At 37.3% G+C, this 22,030-nt stretch overlaps 1 protein-coding gene across 1 annotated transcript in view; it reads left to right on the plus strand.

Moving 5' to 3' along the window:
* The window catches only part of RALGAPA1 (Ral GTPase activating protein catalytic subunit alpha 1), a 139,879-nt gene that overhangs the window by 112,465 nt on the left and 5,384 nt on the right, over positions 1-22,030 (plus strand). The window contains 1 exon segment of the mRNA XM_075753973.1: positions 17,479-17,603. Coding sequence (XP_075610088.1) covers positions 17,479-17,603 — 125 coding nt within the window.

The following is a 22,030-nucleotide window of genomic DNA, read 5'->3' on the forward strand; positions in this document are numbered from 1 at the left end:
TAGTGCAGTTAGTGCAAATAGTGCTGTTCAGACACCATAATGCTTTCTCTGTTATGTATTATTCCCTTCCCAAAGGATGCTACCTAATATGTAGCTAGACACGTAGCAAGAAATTGTATTTAGCATCTTTTAAATCTCAAATTCGTTGAAATTTTAGAACACTTGGAATATAGGTCTTCTATATATAATCATCATAGCATAATTTTCACCTCTTTATAATAATCTACAAAGTTTTGAATTCTTCAGCCAATTAAATTTCTTTTGGTTTGTGTCTCTGAAGCAGATTAAATAGCAAAAATATAATGTTGTTTTAATTATTCCGGCTACAAAATATTACAGAATAAATCTTAATCTGAGTTATTTGATAAATCAATCTTTTTTATCAAAACTGGAGAATTTACACACCCCTATCTTTTTTGATATTGTATTCCTAAACAGTTGGTACTTGATGTGTTGTAGGTAACCTTTTTAGACAGTTGTCTTCCAGAGAAATGGAAGATATTAACCCCGTATGGTAGCTGACAAGACAGTAACTCTTCTATGAATAAAATAATGTGTTTGAGCGGTTTGTTAAAAGTTTCCTCTGTATTGAAAACTCGTAGCTCAGAAGAAGCTTTCTTGCTTGATGTGATACTCACCTGCCCCAAGAAAGGGCTTTATTGGAACTGGTAGTGTCACTGTTCGTTGCGTCTGCTTGACCATCATCTGCCTCAAAACAGAACTGCAGACTTTGGAAAGCTTACCTTGAAGAAGAAAGTGTTCGTTATGAATGACATATAGTGAGCAAAGCGTATTCTTCAGATTCTGTGGCCACATTTGTCTCAATTAAGAATATTTGTTTTATTTATATTTTCAAACCAGAATTTGTGAACATTTTGGAGATTTCTCACTAATGCAGAAACTTAGAAGTTAAAGCTGGAAAGCGCTGATTTTGGCAATGCCAGTTTCCCTTCTTCTAAGTCCAGTAAGTTTTCTATCTTATAGATGCATGAGTATCTGTAAGAAAAAAATGAATACAGAGATACTGCATCAGTGATCACTGTGCATCAAAAGGAAAAGCCATAAGGGGTACGCTCTCTCCTTAAATATGTATCATGAATTCATTTTTCACAGTGCCACTAATTAATTTTGGTATAGTGAAAGGAATAAAGCATGCCATTATAATTGCTCTACTAATACATTCTGGTTTAGAATTTTTTTGAACTGCTATATGCCAAGATTCTCAGCAGGCTTTGCTATATTTCTGGCAATGCAATTTTGATACAGGACATTTAATAAGATTTTAACATACCTGTTACTGATTTTTCTTTCATCACAAGTGAAAAGAAACAGACATTAAAAATAATGCTTGATACACTTTTTAGATACTACTCTATATGCTTTACAACAAATAATGGAAAATTTCAGGATTTCAGTGAACATTTATCCCATCCCTGAATCATACTATTGTAGCCTTATCTGATAGGAGTTCAAGTAAAAGCCATGGATGAGTTCATCATATGACCCCTGCTGGTTTTTTCCAGAAGAAAATAGAGTTATTTCTAAAATCTATTTTACTGTTTAGCGACGGAAATTGTTTTCCAAGTTCAAGCAGGAATCATAAGGTAGAGAATATGATGTTCAGTCTTCCCTGTACTTTGAATTGCTCAGTTTTGCTGTTCTCCTAAATCCTAATTCTGCTGACAACTCACTTGATCTTTTAATAATTCAAAAGGTGATTAATTAAATGCCTGCATACAGTGACATAACATCAAAACCTGAAGATTTCCAAGGCATTCTGATTGTTTTAATGGACTGTTCCAGGTATTTCAGTTTCAAGGAATCATGTGTAACAGTTTCTCTGTGCATTATAAGAAGACCTAAATATAAGAGGAAAGTTTTATATTCCTATATAGAGTCATGCGTGTGTGTGTGCGTGCACCTTTGTGTGTGTGTGTGTGTCTACTTGTAGGTATGCAATGACAGTAGTAGCTATTTTTATTATCTTTATAGAATTTTTCCCCTGAACTAATACATTCAATTAACATATTTTCCTTTGATGTCACAAGCATATTTGAACAATAAGAGACTGTTGTAAGGAAAATTCCAGGGGAAATACCAGGAAGATTTGGTTTCTTGTAAACCTTGGACAGCTAAAGTACTCAGAACGGCAAACCATTAATGCAAAAAAGGCCAAATGAACAGTACTTAAATAACTGCTGCATTTAAGAATGTTCATATTCAGTATTAGTGTTTTAACATGTTGTACAGAAAAACTGGTACAGTTTGAAATATCTCACATAAAGGAATTGTACACATGATGGCAATGCAGTGTAATAGAGTCATCTAAAGTAACTTTTGTATGGATAACGTCACACTGAAGTTTGCCCAATTAAAAAAGACCAAATGAAAAAACAGCTAAGATTCCAAAGCATAAATTGTGCTATTTATGTTTGTTAAGTATGGTTTGAAATTCTGTCTAAGGGACATCTTACCTAACTATATATCTAATGCTGCTCAGTAAATGAGGAGAGTATTGATTGGCATATGCTGCTTAAATCGATCACCTTGACAGCCAGAATTACAGTAATCTGTCAGTATTAATGACTGTCTTTCAAGCCTTGATACCTCTCCTTCGCTTGTCTCGTCTTGCATCACTTCTGTTTGAAGTGCATTTTCTTGCAACCTCTGGTTTTGTCAGAGTAGGTACTTTTGTAGTGGGTTTTTTGTCCCCTGAGTCAAATTTATTGGCTTGATCATGCAATTAGAGTTAAAATGCAACACCAGGGAGCAAGAGTAGGCAGTGTTCTGAGTAACAATTGGACCTCGGGGTAGTGCAAGCCTGTTCTCAGCCATCATTTATTAGTTACCTGTTGAAAGAATAGGATTGTTTTGCAATGAATAATTCCAAAGCATCACTTTAAATGCCTTTGATTTTAGCCACTAGAGACAACTGATTGAACCAACATTTGCAATAGGTTTTTAAACTCTTGCCTTAGTGTTTGTCATAGAGACACTTCAAATAACTGCTGGAGAAATTACTTGCAGATGTGTGTACCAAGCTGCTGGTTTTACTGTGTTCTCATGTACATATACACATCATTTCAGTTGGTTTTCATGCATTTTTAATACGAGTAATAAATCAAAGTGTGAGGCTTGAAAGCCGTGTTGTAATGTAGTATATTTTCATGTATATAGTCTTCAAGATTTTCTGCAAAACACACATACATACTTTAGTAGCAGTTCTGGATTTGTACCCTTGCGGGTAGACATATTTTCTTCAGTAATTGCCCTGCTTCTAATCCCACAGAATGTGCCTTCACTAATTCTTCTGTCTCTACCTCTTCTTCTGGGCTTTCTGCAGATATGAATGGAGATACATATGCAGATACGGTGGGGGCACCAGTTAAAGGAGGCATAGTGTAAGCACATGGGTTTCAGGGCAATAATGTTGTTGTCATCACAACATATCTGTAACGTGTTTTTTAATTAGTAGTACAGCTTTATTTATTAGTTACTCTTCCCTAATGAAATGCATGAGACTCTCTTGAAAGTGATAAAAAAACCAAAATATCAAACGAGACAAAACTGATTGACTCTAGTAATATAATTTTCTACTACTAATTGCACTTATAAAGAGCTGAGTGCGCTGTTGATGTTGTAGACAATCATGGGCGAGACTCAAATCTTTTTGTACTGTTAAGAAAAACATATTCTAGGTTCTTTTACTTCTGCATTCTTTAATAAATTGAATGTACCTATTTGAAGGGAGGTATTGGTTCTACTGATTTCTGTATAAAATAAGGGTAGGCTTATGCTGGTGGCATTCTGTTTTAGAATAAAAGGATGTCAGTGGGCTACCCTGAAAAGCAGTGAAGTGCTTTGTCAGCCTCCTAGAACTTCTGAATTTGGATCTGTCAGTACAAATTGCTTGAGGGAGGGAAGTTCTTCTTTGTTACTGCATCTTTTTAAGGTAGGCAATTTTTCTATGTTGTAAGCTGGAAGTTAGTAGAGCAATCACTCTTTCATTATAAAACATGTTTTAAATGTGTATAGATCCCTCTTTTAAACAATTTGCAAGGAGAAGGCTGGGAGTCCTTAAACTGGAATGAAAAAGATAAACTAGTTCAATCTTACGCAGAGTTGATTGCTTTGTACGTAACACAGTATGACAGGTTTTTTGTTAATACCTACTTAGCCTTATTAATTAATTAAACATTTTGGATAACAAAAGCCCTTTGTTAACATGTTAAGACTCTTGCCCCCTTAAGGTGTTAAAATTCATACAGATTTCTTTGATAGCTCTCCGAAGTCTGTGAATAAAAACAGGGAAGGTTAAACAATTTTTCCTGATGTTTCTAAGATTTAAAGAATTGTTTAAAACTATTTAAGCCCTATTTTTATGTTGTAAAAGACAGCATTGTTTATTGATTTAATCCTTTTCTAGTCATGAATTCACCCCTAATAACAGGTAAGTGACTTGCAAACAACTTGAAAGATTTGTATGTTAAGACTAAAAGCTGCATGTATATATATATATATATAAAAAGAATAAGTATATAACATTGTGTATGGTTGATTCTAGTATTTAAATTGGTGGGAAATGTGGCAGATTATTTATAACAAGCAAAACTGACAAACAGTAATGCCTGTGAGATAGAATGATGTTTTGGGGTGAGTTGAATAAGATATTGGCAAACTGTTTCTGCGTCATTCTACATATGGTAATCAGGACAGTTGGGACATGCTTTCCAGTGCCAACAGAGGGATTAGAAGATGATAGGTACCAAAAAAAAAAAAAAAAAAAAAAAAAAAAAAAAAAAAGGGGAGATTAATAGAAACTAGCACATCAGTTGTCTTTGTTCTCCTACAGATCTGTATTTCAGTTATTGAAAAAAAGGCTTATATATAATACTTGTCAGTGTGTGCAAATATCTAGCTGGAGATGGAATATACTTCATGTAACAATATTCACTAATTAACCAGGTCAAAATTATAACAAAAAAGGATGGATGTATATAGTTTATTCTGTATATGCCACATACTTAATAGAAAAACAGAATGAACTAACAGAAAGCAAGGATTAAAAGTTAGTATTACTGTAATTGGAATTACCATATGGTAGTCCGAAGGACGTGAGTCCTAATCATAGCCTGGCCAATCAAATTAATCTCAATATACTTTCTAGACATTGAGAAGATAGTTTAATTGCTGATTAACTGCCACCTGAATAGATCTGTGGGTCACAAATGTATCTATCTCCTGAATGTTTCTCCTCCCAAACATAGAAGAATGCAGGCTATTAGAAAATCTTTTAATTTCTGCTTGCCAAACCATAGTTACGGTCCATCTGTTCTTGCCAATTGTGGAAAAAGGTCAGTTTTCAGCAAAGCCATGCATTTCACAGAAGGTATGTGAAGTGAAATTTCACAGGGGACACGATGGATCCTGATTCTTAGTGATAAACCTTTGGGGCCAGCAGGGTTGGCATATGGTTCAGCATGATATGAAGGCTTGGGTTCCCTGGCTTCACTTCTTTGGCGTGGAACTGATAAAACCTGGCTCTTAAGTATTGTTTTGCTGGACACCAATCATGGGCAGCAGGAACTGCCCATTTAACTCTCTGTGGGAAGGAAGCCCAGGCTGCGTTCACAATAGTACCATTGTCGTGCTGCAAACTGCTCGCAACAGCTTGACAGCATTAGGGAGGAGGCCGAAGGGGCTGCTTCGCTAATTGCCCTTCAAAATAAAGGAAGAGGGAAGTGACGGAAAATTCATATTTGTTTTCTTCATTTAAATAGAAGAAGCCTGTCTCTGAGTTTTAAAAATCGGGTTTAAAATCAACTTTACTGCCCTCCGAAGAGACTTATAAGTAGATTATCTGTACCGGTTCTGCAGCAAGCCAGGGTAAAGAGAAAACATTCTCTTCAAAGAAAAAAAGAAAGGTAGTTGTAAAGTTTATTAAAGTACAGATTGGAATTAATGACAAAATTTCTTACGAGAGACGTTTTCTTTGTTACTATGTAGTGTGGAATTGCAAATTAATGCATATCTATAGGTGCAGTCTTTTTACTGGACAGTATTCAATATAAGTTTTATTTGCGTCGTTTTACAGTGGGTAGTGATGTCTTCATGAAAGGCATTTTCTTTACTGTTTTTTCTCATCGATGGATATGTCTATATATCCAGAGAAAGTACTTAAGGTATAAATTAAAATATTTGAAAGTATGGAAACAGCAGGCTTAAACATTCATGCTAATACCAGTGAGTCAAGAGCCAGTTTTGGCTTCTGTGTTTTTACACTCATCAACCTTAATTATTTGAGTTAAAACTGATGTAATGCTGAGTGTCGGAGTGGGGATAAATCCGTCTCCCAAAATCAGGAGTTAGTACGTCGGGCTGCCGTTCCCCCAGCCTGTACTATTCTGTGTTATTTGTGGGCTGTAGCGACGACTGCAACACCTTAACGTCTCTCATCGGCACATTTGGTGCAACATCCTTAATAAACTTCGGTCCCTGGCCCGCATGCCCTGTGCCTCCCCTGCAAACCCAGGTGAGCGGCTGCCTGCGAACCCTTCTGTCTGCCCGCAGGAGCATCGCTCCAAAGAGGGCCTGGAGCAGCGGCAGCCGTAATGGGCTTGAAAACAATTAGCGCAACATACCTCATAGGTTCATCGATTCCCATCTTGGATACATTAGTAAGACAAAATCCTCCCTGGAAGTTGGAGTAGGAATTCTGCCTGCATAAGGGCTTCAGCGCTGTTTGTTTTCACCTCCGTAGCCCGTTACTAAAACATGGGTGAGTGGGGTATTTGTAAATGCTGTCATTAGTCTTCTAACCGCACAGCCAGTAAATGTAATGAGTAATCTGTTAGAGTGTTGAGGTATTCATCCTTCCGATACTGCTAGCCATTTGATCTTACTGTCTTTTTAATTCCATGCTAAAATGCAGTTCAGGGTTTGTAAAACCAACAATACACAATAAATGGTACCGAAACCGAGGCTTTCTACTATATGTTTGTGTTCATATGCTCCTGCTATATTTCAAACAGATAATTCATTGAATGCCCATTCTTCCTCTTACTGCAGAGTAGATTATATTTAAGTCAAGATTAATGGATAGATTCTGATGTTAAAACCCAGTCTCTGAGCCTGTCATTCCCTAGAGGCATATAGTGCATTAGTTTAAGCCAATATGCTGCTTATCATGGATACTATGACACTGTCTTAAATGACAGTTTACTGTACTTTGTTACTGCTTACTCTGGTAATAAAATCACTATATTGTGTTCTTGATAATTACAATATTAAATAGAAACTTAATTTGATTACTCCACATTTAGATACAGATAGTTCTTAAGTAATTGTCCACTGTAAAATTTCTGATACTCATTTTTTCTCTCATGAGGTGTGTTCTGTCAGTGTCTAAGCTTAATACTTAAGTCAGTCACCTTAGCAGAAAAAGTGCTGAAAAGAGACCTACAACGGGATTTTTTGGTGCAAAGTAACATCTTTTATCCTATAGTTCTTCACTTGAACCTTGTTGGTTTTAAAATCCTTCCATAAAATGCTTTCACTTCCTTTCCCTTTCCAAGAGTCCTTAAAATAAACAACTTCTGGGTTCTACAGAGTTGAAGAATAAGTATTGTTATTTCAGGGATATTTTTTCTCTTAACTTTGAAATTGCTAGAAGTCTGAGCATCAGTTTTGTCATTTTGCTGCCTAAGCAGATGATTAGAATTAGAATTCATTTAATTCATTAAGTATAGTCTCATAATATTTTTATATGATTATCTTAAAAAGATAAACCAAACAAAACCCAACTATATAAAAAACTTAATTCTGGAGAATGTTTATACTAAAATTAAAATCTATGTTAAGTCCATTACACTTGCACTCTAATTCTACATATCTTTGTAAGTGCCTTTTGTAAAGGAGCTTGGTGCGGAGTGGTTACATTTTTCATTTCATAATTGAGTGTTTTAAGTGGTTAAGCATAGTCCAAATTTTATCCAATTCCAGCTTGTGTTAATGGTGCTACACTCACACTGCCTTAGCACCTGTTATGGATTTTGAGTCATCTGGCAGCCCGTGGGACTTAGATAAAGAAGTACCAGGTGTCCTGCCTGTCTCTTAATTGAGACGCAATGTAAACAATATAGACTTGGCAATATGGTTCTAGGAATGGATTAAAGCCCAGCTTTGTCTGCGCTGATGAATCACAGCTTTTTCTTCCTAGATGATGTTATAAACCACTGAAGAATTTAGTTAGCTGCAAGAGCTGATGGAACAACGTAAAAATAAACAATATCTCAAGGATTTTCCTGGAAGGACAGTGTTGCAGAATGTTAAATGTATTGGGTTTTCCAATGAAAATACAAGCATCAGTTACAATTTCTTGCAGTAATTCAGCAATTTTGAAAGCACTTACACTGTAAAAATGAAGATTCTTATATAAATTCAGATAAAGTCAATGCCTCTCAATGTATAATGTGTTAGTAAACTAGGCAGAAAGCAATAGCATTGACTTGGAAACACTGAGTGGCTGCAACTTTATCTAACCTATGCTTACCTTGCAGGACTTTTAATCATTTAACCATAGGGTAGATATACTGGAAATAATCTCTTTTAGCTCTAAGGTTAGTACTCCTAAAGCAAAAAGGCTCTAAATGGCAAAAGTATGTGTTGTTATAATTTGCCCATGAAGTTTTAGTTTATCACGGATTTATTGAACTTTTTAGTAGTGTAAAAATGAAAAGTAATTTTCATTATGTTCATTTAAAGAATGATACAAGTATATTTGTTGGAAACAAAGTGCAAAAGCTGGAATGATGGGATTAATTTGTGTGGATTTATGTATTATATGTACCCTTATTTTCTTCATGAAGGAAGAAACCTCAGAAATTGCCTCAGAAAGCTCTTTTGCAGTTACAGCTTTTGTTGAAAAAGATTTTTATTCAAGATGTTAGGTATTACATTTTATGTTTGCTTAAATTCTACAGTCTTAGTCTGTTACTTGTTTTTCGTATTTATTTTCATGTTCTTAATGAGGTATCTAATTAGTAGATTGTCTTACTTAAAATAAGTGATTTTCGATAATTAACACTGAATCCCTTCTGCTGTTTTAAAATATTTTCATGAAATGCAACATAAGAGTTTACTTTTAAAATATAACTTAGATTCCTCTGAGTTTTCTGTTCCATTTTTATAAGTAAGAAAATATATTGTTACATTTTATTGCAAAAGTACTCTCACTAGTATTGAAAATATTGAAGACTGAAATTTTTAATTCTTTCACCTCTTTAGTTGTCAAGCATAGTAAATTTTTTTTCCTCTTTTACCTAAACAGCTTGCATCAGACACAAGGAGAATGAACTGAATTCTGCTTTATGAATCATCAGTGTTGTGGCTAAGTTCCAATTGCATATGCCGAAGCTGCTTTCATTTACAGCGTAGCTGTGTAAACAGATGCACAGAGCAAAATATTTATATGCCATTTTCAATATTGGCAGTATTTAAGGAACAGAAAAGAACCTGGGCTGACTTTGAGATGCCAAGTTGACTTGAGTAAACAGACATTGCAGCTGAAAAAAAAAAAAATCTCTTTATTTGTATACTGTGCAAACTAGATGTGGAAGTCACTGAAATGCAATAAATAGGGAACACCATGATGCCACTTCTACAGAGTCACTTTTCAGAATATAAGAGAACTTTAACTATTCCTCTCAGTGTGGCCAGTTGATACTGATCACCCACCTACGTACAAAACGCAGCTAGTTGCAGGGCTTCCAACACTGGATCAATAGCAGCCCGACTTACATCCTTAATTCTAAGAGCCAACAAAGAGCACAAATTGCTGTGACTCAGTATGAGTTCAGCTGGTTTGACAACCACTGCACGATCTCTTCTTTCAGAGTGAGATTTCCCAGAAAAACTTCCATTTCTGTGATGTGTGGGTTTTGTCCTGTCTTCCTTCAGAAGTCAAATTCTGCTATGGCAAACTTTTCCTTTCAGCTTCTGTATAACCTTCATCCTAACCTGTACTTGTTACCTTTTTACTGGAGGCAGTCCTCCTTTCACATTTGGACGTCAGGAATTGTAATTTACTAGGAAAAATCTGCCCAATAAAATTGATGCTTCCATCATTTTAAGTACCTCAGACATTAGCAATTAATTCCGTGGGGTTTGCACACCTTCTCAGGCCAGGAAGCAAGAAACTTAAAGTCTCCTACCAACGTATGCCATTCGCTGTGCCTCACTGTTTCTTTGTTTCCTTTGGTCTTCAGTATCCTGGGAGTGTTTTTGTATGTTGACAATGCGACAGATTTAGGTGTTTTTTTCTAGAAAACAAGAGATGTACTTTTAAATTTGCTGAGGGGGCAAATGTTGTAAACAAGAGGGTGTCGTCTTATGTAGCTTTTCTGAGAATATTGCTAATCTCTTTTTATATAAATAGCGCATACATGCAATGAAAAAGCCTTTTGCAGGTGTCCATTGATCCTACAAGCAAGTATCTCTGGCTGGAGGATTTTCATTTCCCAATTAGGGATGGAGCAGTGCTTTTGTTTCTGCTTGTCTAAATTATTTTCCAAATGCCTAGCTGACAAAGTCATACTCTTCACAATCATATCAATATATATTGACTTCTTAGATGATTTTGCTAACAGTTGGAACTGCCAGGGATGCAGCTGTACATGTATTTCTGACAGTAGTTTGTAATTTAACCTGAAAAAGTCCACCTCGCTATTTAGAAATGCATTCTCTGGCTTTTTTCTAAGAAGTATTTCTAGGCGATCATCAAAACCCCGTCTTTTTCCTAGCACAAGAATCAAAGAATCTCAATACTGCACACTGGCAGTATTGTGATCACATATTGCAATATACAGATATATTGTGATATACTACACAGTGGTGCACAGATATACACGCGCACACACACGCGTAAGCTTCAGAGCGAAGATTCATGAATAAAACTTTCATGGAAGTGTCTGATTTTGATTTTCCTTCATTTTTTCTGAATGAGAGGCACAGTCATGGAAAAAAATTAAGTGCAGAGTCCACGTTTTTACTGCCTTTCACAAAGGGAGTCCTTTTGTTATAATTCTGTGGTTGGTTGGTTGTTTTTTTAAAACAAAAAGAAATTGTGTTATCAGTCTACTGGAGTTAACCAGCCCATGGGATGTAGAGATGCCTGCAGTGTTGTGGATCTTACAACTTGGAACTTCATAGTTCTAGGGTATTTGCTGAAATATAATGATCTTGATGCATTTTAAATCATCTTGAAGTCATCTACTAAAATGGAAGCTGAGGCATAACATTTTATTGTGGTATCTGAAATGATAAATACTTTTGACTTTTGGAGAAATACAGGGCTTCTGCTGTTAGTGACTTTAGGTACTTCACAAATGCATTCCTTTTAAATTTTGTTGAATGAATGAAATATCGATCTTATAAAGAGTTTTTTCAGACATTACAAATATTTCCATTGCCGGTTTAGTGTATTAATGAACCGTGCATCTCTTGAGCCCTTTTTTAACTTTCTGTCATTGAGTAGGTTCCCCAGCATAATCCTTCCCTCCAGAAGCTGCTGAGGAAATCTACCTTGATAAAACGTTTTCTGTAATTTTTTCATAAAAGTCTTGAAAGCAGTTAGGCATGTAACTGCTCTGTTGGTCTGACCAAAGTTCCTCCCGACTAGCCTGAGTCTGAAATAGAGGTGATGAGAATCTCCACGCAGCAAATGCCACCTAGTCTTGTATGCCTCTGAAGTTCAAGATATCTAAAGCTTTCACTGCCACCCTTCCCTGGAGATCTGCCCACTTCAGCACATGTGAGAGCTGCCCAAGTCCTTCCTATATCGTGAACAGCTGAATGTCCAGTTCATGCCTCTCTTTGTCCATTGAGTAGGTAGGTATTTCTTTGCTCATCTGACCTGCAAGGCAGCAATGGTAAGAGTTTTGAACGTATACTTGCTGGATTAGAGCCCACACAAACACAACAGGAGGTAACTCCCTCGTTATATCAATCAGCCAGGAAATGAGAGAGCGGTTTCCAATTTTGAGGCCACATCTCCTGCCTCTTACAAAACTGTTCTAACCATTGGGACTGAGGACATTTTGTAATCAGGCACTCTCCGTTCACTGCTGAAATTGCTCTTCGTTTCATAAAATAAGATCTCTGAATCACAGGGAAAGGACATGCTCATCTGTATAGCCTAATGGTTATGGTGCTTTCCTGGGAGAGGAGAGTCCCTGAATTCCAGTCCCTGCTCAGGAAGTGTTTATTATCAAATGGACTTGGGAGCAGGCACTAGGATTTCTTCTCCAGCCCTTGTGTGAATTGAGCATTTAGGTGCTCTGGTAATAGATTACAGAATTCTAAAGTACCATATCCTTAATTAAAGTCTTGGAAATTTTACTCCATGTTGAAATGGCTTTGTCTTCATATTTTTCTTTTCAGCCTCAGGTTAATGACATTTTAGGATTGGTATTCCCTGGATGATTGTGACATCGTAATCATGCATCCATTCTTCTTTAGCTGCAAAATACTAGATAGATTTATTGTAACGCGTATTATTCGGTTCTAAAACTTCCAGGCAGACTTTGTCCTAAAGTCTGAGAGGTGTGAATAAGAAGAATGGAAAGAAAACACATAGTCAGAATGACACAATAAATCTATGGAAATGACTATGAGGAGATGAATTCTATAGTAGGACTTGAAAGACGGAAACAGTAGAAGAGGCTGAACAATGGGATATAAGGGATTTTGTGGTGATTGCGTGGTTAAAATTACAGGAAAGGAAAAATAAAGACTAAACAACTAGGATGTGGGAAAATGTAGCAAACAGATTTCCTCACCGAATCGAAGGATGACAAAGCCATGGATAAAAAAAAAAAAGGTCAATGTGAGGGAATTGGTTTTGGATATAAAGGGAAAAAAATAAGATGGTTGATGATGATGCTAGGAGGAGAGCTGTTTAGCTTGGATTATTGTGGCACATACATATCCTTAGCGTAGACCCCAGTCTCATTACACTGAGCTGGAGTACAGCACAAGACAGTTGTTTGTCCAGAACACCCAGAAGTAAAAAAGGCAAGTATAAAACTGAAGACAACAAATGAAGGCAGATACGAAATTCAGGGAAGTATGAAACAATAGTAGACATCATGAATAGCTGTGTGACCTACACAGCAACAGACTTAAGTCTTCCAAGGTGTTTTCCTCATTTCTTTTTAGCTAAACATCCTAGCAAAGGGGAGAGTTTGAAAAGGAGTTGTTTTGTGGATGGAGACCTGGTGCTAGGCGCAAGAAGCCACGTGGAAGAAAGTACAAAAGTGCCTGTCTAAAAATGTAAATGTGAGTGAAAGCAATGGTATGTGTAAGCTAACTGGAGGCAAGAGTAGTTTTGATAAAATTGATCAAATTGGTATGGACTATAAAGTTTAAAAAGTAGCCTGCATTTGTGCTAGGGAGTGGCAGACTGATGGCAGTACCTGAAGAGAATCCCCCATCTAAGCAGTATGTTCAGAAAGTGGGCTCTGCAATGCTCCGAGTAGATGTAAGGAGGAATAAAACTCATTTGTTGAGGTCGAAGAAAAAAGATATGGCAGTAATGGAGATGTAAAGTAAGAGTCTAGATCATTTACTCATGTAGATGGCTAGAAAAAGTTTTAGCTTAGATTATGCAGAAAGCATCTGCGTGATGTTGATGTATTCTGCCATAGGTATCCGAACAGAGCTTGAGTTAAAAAGAAAGTCATATAATCAACAGTGATGGAGAGCTATTAGGTGAAGACGAGAGAGGTTTTTCAGCAGATTAAGCATAAGCAGGTGATCTGACAGCCAGGATTTTGGTGCTTGTTCCGAAGTGCAAATCAACAGGTCTAAAAAAAATTGTGTGTTTACAGTAATAATGGGAAGTAGAGTATTTTCAGTATTAATAGAAATAGTTGCAGATTCAGAGAATAAGTAAAAAGGATTGTAGTGCAAATGAAATTTTAGCAGGAATGAGTGGCTATAACCTGAGTGACCTATAAAGGTACAATTTCTGATTTTTTTCTTGTATTATATTTTTCAGAATGGTATCTTCTGAAAAAGTAAAATGAAATCATTAGATTTTTTTGTTACGCTTTTTGCGGATTATCTATCTGCAAGTTTTTAGCTGACGGGTTTGGGCGAGTGCCTGTATAATTAACGTATAGCTTACCTTTTTATCCATCCTCTTTTGCTGCAGTTAGCACCTTCATCAGAAGCAGAAGGCTCACGACACTGTTGTTAAGTGTTTAGTCGCTCTGTGTGCCAGAGTCTTTCTCCATTGGTTTGTCCATGCATCCTTCCCATTCCATCTTAATTGCTGATGCCAGTGGCAACATCCACTGCAGGAAGAATACAGCTTGCATTGCCCTATTATTACTAGCCATTGAGTTTGTATGTGCCACTCAATTTGTAGGTGCTAATAACTCTTCCCTAGAGAGCAGCGTTTTAAAGAAATAAATGTCTAGCCTATTAGAAGTAATGTAGAAATTAACAGCTATGGGTTTATGGTCACTCTTGCAGATAGTTGCAGTCAAATGCAGCATAGAACTAGATTAGCTCAGCCACAAAAGCATACAAATTCAGAGTTTTAAAATACTAGAATGTTCTCAGAGTATAAGTGAATAGAAGATAAAAGCATCCCAATTTCAGCTACTCAGTCTCTAATACAGAAAAGGAGTTCTTAGAAGAGCGTGTCATTTCTTAGGGCAGAATACACCAAGCTTTGGACTTGGCGTTCGCATCAGATTTTTGTTTTGTTTTGTTTTTAAGCGGGGTTCTGTTTTTAACAAGCTGCAGATGGTTTTGTGGATCGTTAGGATGAGCAGCAACCTGGCTAGCTGAATTACTTGTCTCTGGGTGTACTAAGCGTGCATTTGAATTAGACTTCTAGAACTGATAGAAGCATGTCCTCACCACTGTGTAATGAAAACATCATTATCCTCCTCAGTCAGCACCTGTGTCGAGACTTCTTTATTTGGTTAGGAGATAGGTACCTAGATTGGAGAATGGGAATGTCCTTGTCACGTTCAAAGCGGTAACTTTCCTTCATTTTTGCCTTATTTGTGTATAAGCTTTGGATATAATAGGATAAACTAAAAGGTTTCCTTTAGAGACCTCTGAAAGTAGAGCATTTTAAAAGCAGGTAGGTGTCTCCACCCTACTTTTTCATGAAACATTTTACCCATTCAAGCAGACTTTTAAAAACAGCTTGTTTTGATAGCAGCCTGTTCTCCTGTGGGCCTTCAGCCTTTGCTTCCTGGCAGCACCTTTGGTGCGAAAAGAGAGTGATCAATTGGGAGACTATCAGTGCCAGCATGCATAGAGTGATAAGTTAACACACCACTGGGAATTTCTAGGGCCCACCAAGATACTTCACTTCTAATGTGCTAACAAGCTCATTTTTCTACCTCTTGCCTCTTCAGTTATTTTTTTTTCTCAGAAGAGCTTAGAAGTTGAGTGCATCAGGCATAATGAAAAGCTCTGTAGGAGGGAGAAGCAATAACCCCATTTTTCCCTTTTCAGCCAAATAGAAAATTAGTTTCTGGTAATACACAAAGGCCAGTATTTTTTGTGCAAGGGGCACTGCTGTGAATCAAAGGACTCTATTAACTGCAGAAAATTCAGCAGCTGTGAATCTCCCCCAATGAAAAAAGTGCTTTTCAACAAGTTGTGAGATACGTAGTATTATTTAGACTTCAACCATCAGTTTCATCCTCTACCACTTATACATAGCCTCTTAAAAACTGTGCTATATTACTCTCCTCTGTTAAGGCTCAATACCGTGTTTATCCCCCAACCTAAGAACCGTTACAATGGGAGATTTTTATATTTTCTCTTGTCCCAGTGCTTCTATTGTAGCTTCTCCAGCCTGAGACTTCTGCTGAGGTTCAGCTGTCTCGGGATCCAGAAAGAATTCGGAACACGGTTTTTGGAGGGAAAATTGTTTCTCATTTTCGCTCTGTAACCAAGTTGTGGTCTAAGGAAGTACAACGAAGATCAGTTTATTCACTAGAAGTTGTTTTCAGATAATATATTCTCTGTACCTTTTTTTCATATTTAGGTATGCTGTAAAATCTACTGCAGATACTGTACAGGAAACAACTGCAAAAAGGTTTCATAGGAAAAGTTCTGTAATTGTTAAAGTCTAATTTCAAAAGCTAAGACGAAGGGTATTGTTTCCAGCTGTAATTTGGGGCTGAGAATTTTACTGCTTGTCATAACTGAAAATAGTATCGTTATTTATTGTAAATGTTAGCAATTGTTATTAAAAATGCTTATCACTTGTAATGCAGTTTTTATGTTTGGATTGCTAAAAAATGCGTGCAAGGTGAGTATTATCCCTATTTCACAGGTGGTGAAATTGAGTCAGAAAGGCAGTTTCCTCGCTGCCCCTTTCCCCCCAGAAAAGAGCAGCAGACCTGAAACCAGACCCCTGAACCTTCAAGAAACTGATTCTGGGTGCATTCCTCCATGCCATGCTGATTTGTTCGGGTTATTTTTTTTTGAGGAAAAGAGAAGTATGTAAGGAGAAAATTATCTCACTATCTGCAAATAAAATATGAAAAAAAAGTGCGCAGAAGCGTCAACGGCAGGGAAAATTTCTGATTGTTCTACGGTTCTGTAAGATAACTGGAGAAGGTCTCCCTCATTCAGCGTATTGAGTCCAGCTTGGAGGACTTTGAAAGTTGCAAGAGAAAAGGTTAACTGATTTCTCAGTTCAGGAACTGTACGACATGCAGTCAGCATGGTAGTTTTTCTTGATAATTGTATGTTGCTGCCTGCTGCTCTACATTTTGACAGCCATTTCCATAGTTGCTTTCATGAACAGCAGAAATATTCTCTCTTTTTCTAGCTCTCTCTGTGCTAACAGCACAATCAGGCCTGCTGGAACAAGAAGCCTGGAGAGGGTTCTTCAAAAGCAACAACACTTCAAGATACCGGTCTCTTGTCAATAATATCAGAGAGGGAGAACAGAGGGAAAAGGAAGAAGTACAGTATTTTGCTGTCGGTGCCCTGCCGACACCCTGTTAGCCAGTATTTAGGGGTCCTGTGGATTCTTTACAAATATTCTTACTTGTTTTAACGGCATAATTGACAAGGTGTTTTTCCCAATACTCAGATTTCGCTTGGTATTTATCTTAACTGCATGCGTGTGTTCAGGGATTATGGAAGCAGTTTGTTACGGAAGAGTGCAAAATAATTTATTTTGTTAATGCTAAGGTTATTTTTCATGCTATACCTCTCATAAAATTGTAACTTTTTATATGTAATTGTGACCAGAGTACAGTCAAATCAATTACTTAATAGTATTTAAGGTATGTAAAGAATTCAAAATAAGTGCGTACAGTCACCGAAATACATGAGACGTGTTTAACAAAAACAAGAATTCCGAATTACTAGGCACTGATATTTAGCAGTTACAGCACATGATATAAATTGATCCTTAATTCTTGGCTAAACCAGTTACGAGGAGAGAGCACGATACCTGCAAACAATTGTTCAACATCATCTAGAGCCTACGACTTTTGAGGATTTTGCTGCTCAGGTTTTCTGTCCAGCACCTTACCACCATTTGCCCTCAGAGACAGGTAAGAAATACAGTGAAGAACTGTTTTTGTACAATCTTATTTGAAATGCAATATCCTCACTTACAAAAACTAAAAATTCAGACCTTTGCACATCATTAGGAGTTACCATTAATCTGAAAGACTACATGTACATATTTGAGAACGTGGGCAAAGTTGCTTTTAAATTGTTATTCAGTTGCCTGGCATCATGAGCCAGTGCCTGGCATTAAGATTTGGCTAGCTACTTTAATATAGCAACCAGACCCTGTATTTTCACAGTGAATTTTCGTGCCTTGCCCTGTATGAAGTCTCCATGAAAGCGTTGGTACAGCTTCATCCAGGCTAGTTCAGGTAGACACATTCTTTAGCCTAAGTACACCTTCCCTGTGAGAAAATTTTAAGGCTCACTGCATTTTTGGAAGTTTTAAATTGGAAATTTGAGAGCCTTGCAATCATCAATTTTGTTCCCAGGTTATTAGCTGCAAAGTTGGTTTTAAGGTCATTTTTGCTTTCCAGTAAAATACCTGTTTTATAAGAGGATACTGCATTTTCAGTTACTAATGAGAAAATCAGTAAAAGAAAATGAGTAACTCAAGGCCTTCCTGTTCTGAAATTTCTTGAACTCCTTATGATTATTTCATTATTTTATTTCCCCTCTTTTTAGATCATTAAATATCAGTTCTGTTTATCTGAAGGTAAGACAAAGTGTCCAAAAAACCCCTTTGTTCCTCTTACTTTTACTAGAGCACTAAGCTTGTAACCAAATTGTATGCGAACTTTCCTTGTTGCCCTTGTTCACACTAAAAAGAGTTTCACGCTGATTGAGAAATGACCACTACATCTTCTTAAAGTTTTAGTCTTTTACTAACCTCAGGTCTGCATGAAGCACTAACACTGGTTCTGGGATTAAGGTAACTAATGATAGAAACAGTTGTTGAATGAGTAACACTTTATCGTGTTGACCTTTGTTTCTCAGCATGAACAAGTAGTACTGGATGGCAGTGGTGTGTTTTGTACCCTGTACTGTCTTTCATTGATGTTGTAAGACATTCTGCAGTGATAACATAGGAGAGAAGGAGAAGAAGAATGTGTAACACTTGAAATTCCTTGTTCAGAAACCTTTATTTAATGACAAATAGATCAAAATGCTTCTGTGGCAAAGCTGTAAATCTAAATAAATCTTGTAGGAATACATTAATTTGGCAAGTTGTTGCCTCAAAATTTGTTTCTCAATTGCAAAAATATGCAGAAATAAATTCTAAAATTATAGAAGAGTTATGATAGGACTGCAGAAAGAATGACTGAGAGATGTTAAAATGTTGAGATTCCTTTGCCTGAAAGTATAAACCATAAGTAGAAATGAGGTGCATTTTCAAAGTATAATTAAGTGGTATAGTTATGCCAGTGCAAATAGTCAAGACCAGAGGGAAACAAAATTAACAGTAATTAATTTAAAACTAATTAAATCAGTATAAAAAATAATAACATAATTTAATGTTTGAAAACATTCGAATAGGAAAAAATCTGTCACTAGAACCATGACAAACAATAACCAGGGATACCAGTCCTTGCCACATTTCCTACCTAATGCACTCAGTAGGTATTCAACACCAGAAACTTTTGAATGGCTAGTATATATTCTATATTCTAGTGCTCTTGTATCAGTTCTGTCTATTCACTTTCAGAAATCTTATTCCAGGCTAAATCGTTCTGCCCTCTTCCTCTAGTTCGTTCTTTCCGGGTGAAGCAAAGCTGCTTTTCTTTACTAGTTTGGTACATTGAAGACCACCTGCTTTACAGCGGCAAGTGCTGTGTTCCTTTAAAAATTGCCCTAGCCATACTTGGTATTCACTAACATGATCTGCGAAAAGATTTTTAGAAACTTGATTGTAGACTTAACCTTTTTATCAAATGTAATAATTTTCTGCAGGAATCTCATTAATAGGAGCTTGTGATGTATTTCACATCTGCGCATACGCGCGTGTGTGTGTGTTTACGTACTACAAAACGTGATGTCCTGTCTTGAGGGCCACATTCATCCTGACCTTGCGCTGTGCAGTGGAACTGACCAACAGATCAGTGTCAGGAGCAGCCAGGAGCTTCCTAGGATGGACGTGCAGCACAACGTGACCAAGCATCAGAGTCAAACAACCTGTGCCCAGACCTGCCTGACTCTGAGCATTTGTTCCAGCACAGGGATGCTGGGGATGCTCTGGCAGTCCTGTTCACAGCCTGGGGGCTGACCCCTGTTCGATCCGGGGCTCCTGCGGCTCTGATACTTGGCTCCAGGACAGAGTGCCTGGAGTAGCACCGCAGCATCTGCCTCCAAGCTGACTCTGGAGTGCACACATTCTAAAGCCTGAGGCAGGTATAAATTAATGCTGCAGTCATCTGCCAAAAAGGTTATCCCAGGCCTTGGGGGTACCACTGGTTTCCAGTTCTAGTGAGGCAGACCTGTGGGCGAGGTGGCTACAGAGGACCCAGAACTTTGACAGACCGTGATCCCAGGAAAGAGTCCACCAGATGGACTATTATAGACCTACATACCCCTGTGATTCCAGGGTCCCTACAACAGGCATATTTTTTGAAAGATAGGTGAAGAGCTCTGAATCGTGCCAGGATTGCACATACGAGTGGCACTGGGGTCCTGCCTGGGAATCCACACACATTCATCACCCCCAAGATGACTCAGAACCTTGCAGGCTCCCTGCCAGACGTTTCCCTGTAATCTGAATATTTCTGATACATCACAATTCTTTTTTTTAAATACAGAATATTTATGTCTGGGTTTTTTAATGAAAAATAACTGACCAGAAGAGACTAGAAAAGATTTCCCTATCTCAGATATTATAGTTTTCATTCTTTAATTGGATTGTGATCGCCAAGATTACAATTGTTGAAAATGTTTAAATTTTATAAAATATTATATACAATTTCTAAGATATATAGAAACTGTGAAGCTACTACCGCCCATCACCAGGTGTTGTAATTTTGTTGTTGTTGCAATCCTGTTGGCCAGTTTCAGCATGCCAGTTTCTTCATTTGAGCTATGATAATCGGAGCAAATAGAGAACATGCCATTCAGTAACAAACTGTTTCCTCAGATTGACATATTTTGTCAAAGGCTTAGCCCTCAGCAAAAGCAGTTTCTTTCCTTAGCGTGGTTGCTCTTCAATACCATGTCATTGTGGCTGCTGCTGTTTTATCTAGATACTTCAGTTTGCCCTGTCAAAATACCTGACAAGTCCACCTTCCCATGTTTAGGAACCTGACTAGTGTAGTGGATGTGTACATTTTAAAAAAAATCAGATTTACCTGCACTTAATAACAGAATATAATTCAGTTGCTTCTGTATTTTTCACTTTGTGCTGCCTCTGTTAAATAGAGTAACTCCTGCTATACAGCTGTTGAGTAAACCAGATTGCTGTGACACCAGAATAGGTTGAGGGAACTGTCAATGGTAAGCTCAATGATATTGATGGGCTTATTGACCCCACGATGCTAAGATTCTGAGCTTTAAATTGTACTGATGTCTTGGGTTTGGTTTTTCTCGATCTTCTTTTTTTCCTCTCTTCCTACTAAAAATAGTACCTCAGTATAGTAAACCTTATAAAGAAGGGGCCTCTCTGCATTAGTCAGTGTTTTCCTTGTGGTAAAAGCATCAGACTTTTTGATCCCAACAATCATTCCTTCTGTTTTCAAGCCTGTGTTCAGAACAATTCTGCTGCCTCACTCCCAAAATAAGTGGGGATGCCAGCGAACAGACAGGGAAGCAGGGAATGTGGAGGTAATGATAACTCCAGCCTTGCACAAGAGGAAGTCAACTTCAACAGCCTGCATCTTAATCTCTTCTGCTGCTTGTTTCCTGTGTACCTTTGAAGTGAGGATCTTTTTGGCCCTGTATACCCCTTCTCAGATGAGAATGGTGGTGCTTTTCTCACTGTAGAAGGGTCTAAGCAACACTTGGTGGTGGTTGAAGTTTGTGATTGGAAGTGAGGTTGGAATACAGAAATGAAGGCTGTATGTTTACAGGGCTGAGAAGAGTTTCTCGTTATCCCTTCTCTGGTCCAAACCTAGGATTTTTATTTTTTTTTTTTAATTCCAAATCAGAGCAAAACCTCAAAACTCATTCACATTTTCAAAAAAACTTCATATTGGAACAACTGAAGCTGAAACTTTATGCATTTCTGAACTATTGTCCTTAAGTCGACCATTTGGGTGATAGTAAGCTGAGGATCCCCAGCACTTTGAGGCAGTAACTTTAGCGTGGACTGCTAGAGACCCAGCCAGACTAATTTTCTACATGCATTGAAATGGGTCCACTGAAAAAAAATAGAGTGTGATTGTCCAATTCAAAAGTATCCCGTGCATACACACAAGAGGACAAAATTGAATTTTAATCCTGACATTTCCTAGTTTTTGAATGTTTGACTTCACATATTTATTCT

The sequence above is a fragment of the Balearica regulorum genome, chromosome 5, assembly GCF_011004875.1.
Source record: "Balearica regulorum gibbericeps isolate bBalReg1 chromosome 5, bBalReg1.pri, whole genome shotgun sequence".
Lineage (NCBI taxonomy): Eukaryota > Metazoa > Chordata > Aves > Gruiformes > Gruidae > Balearica > Balearica regulorum.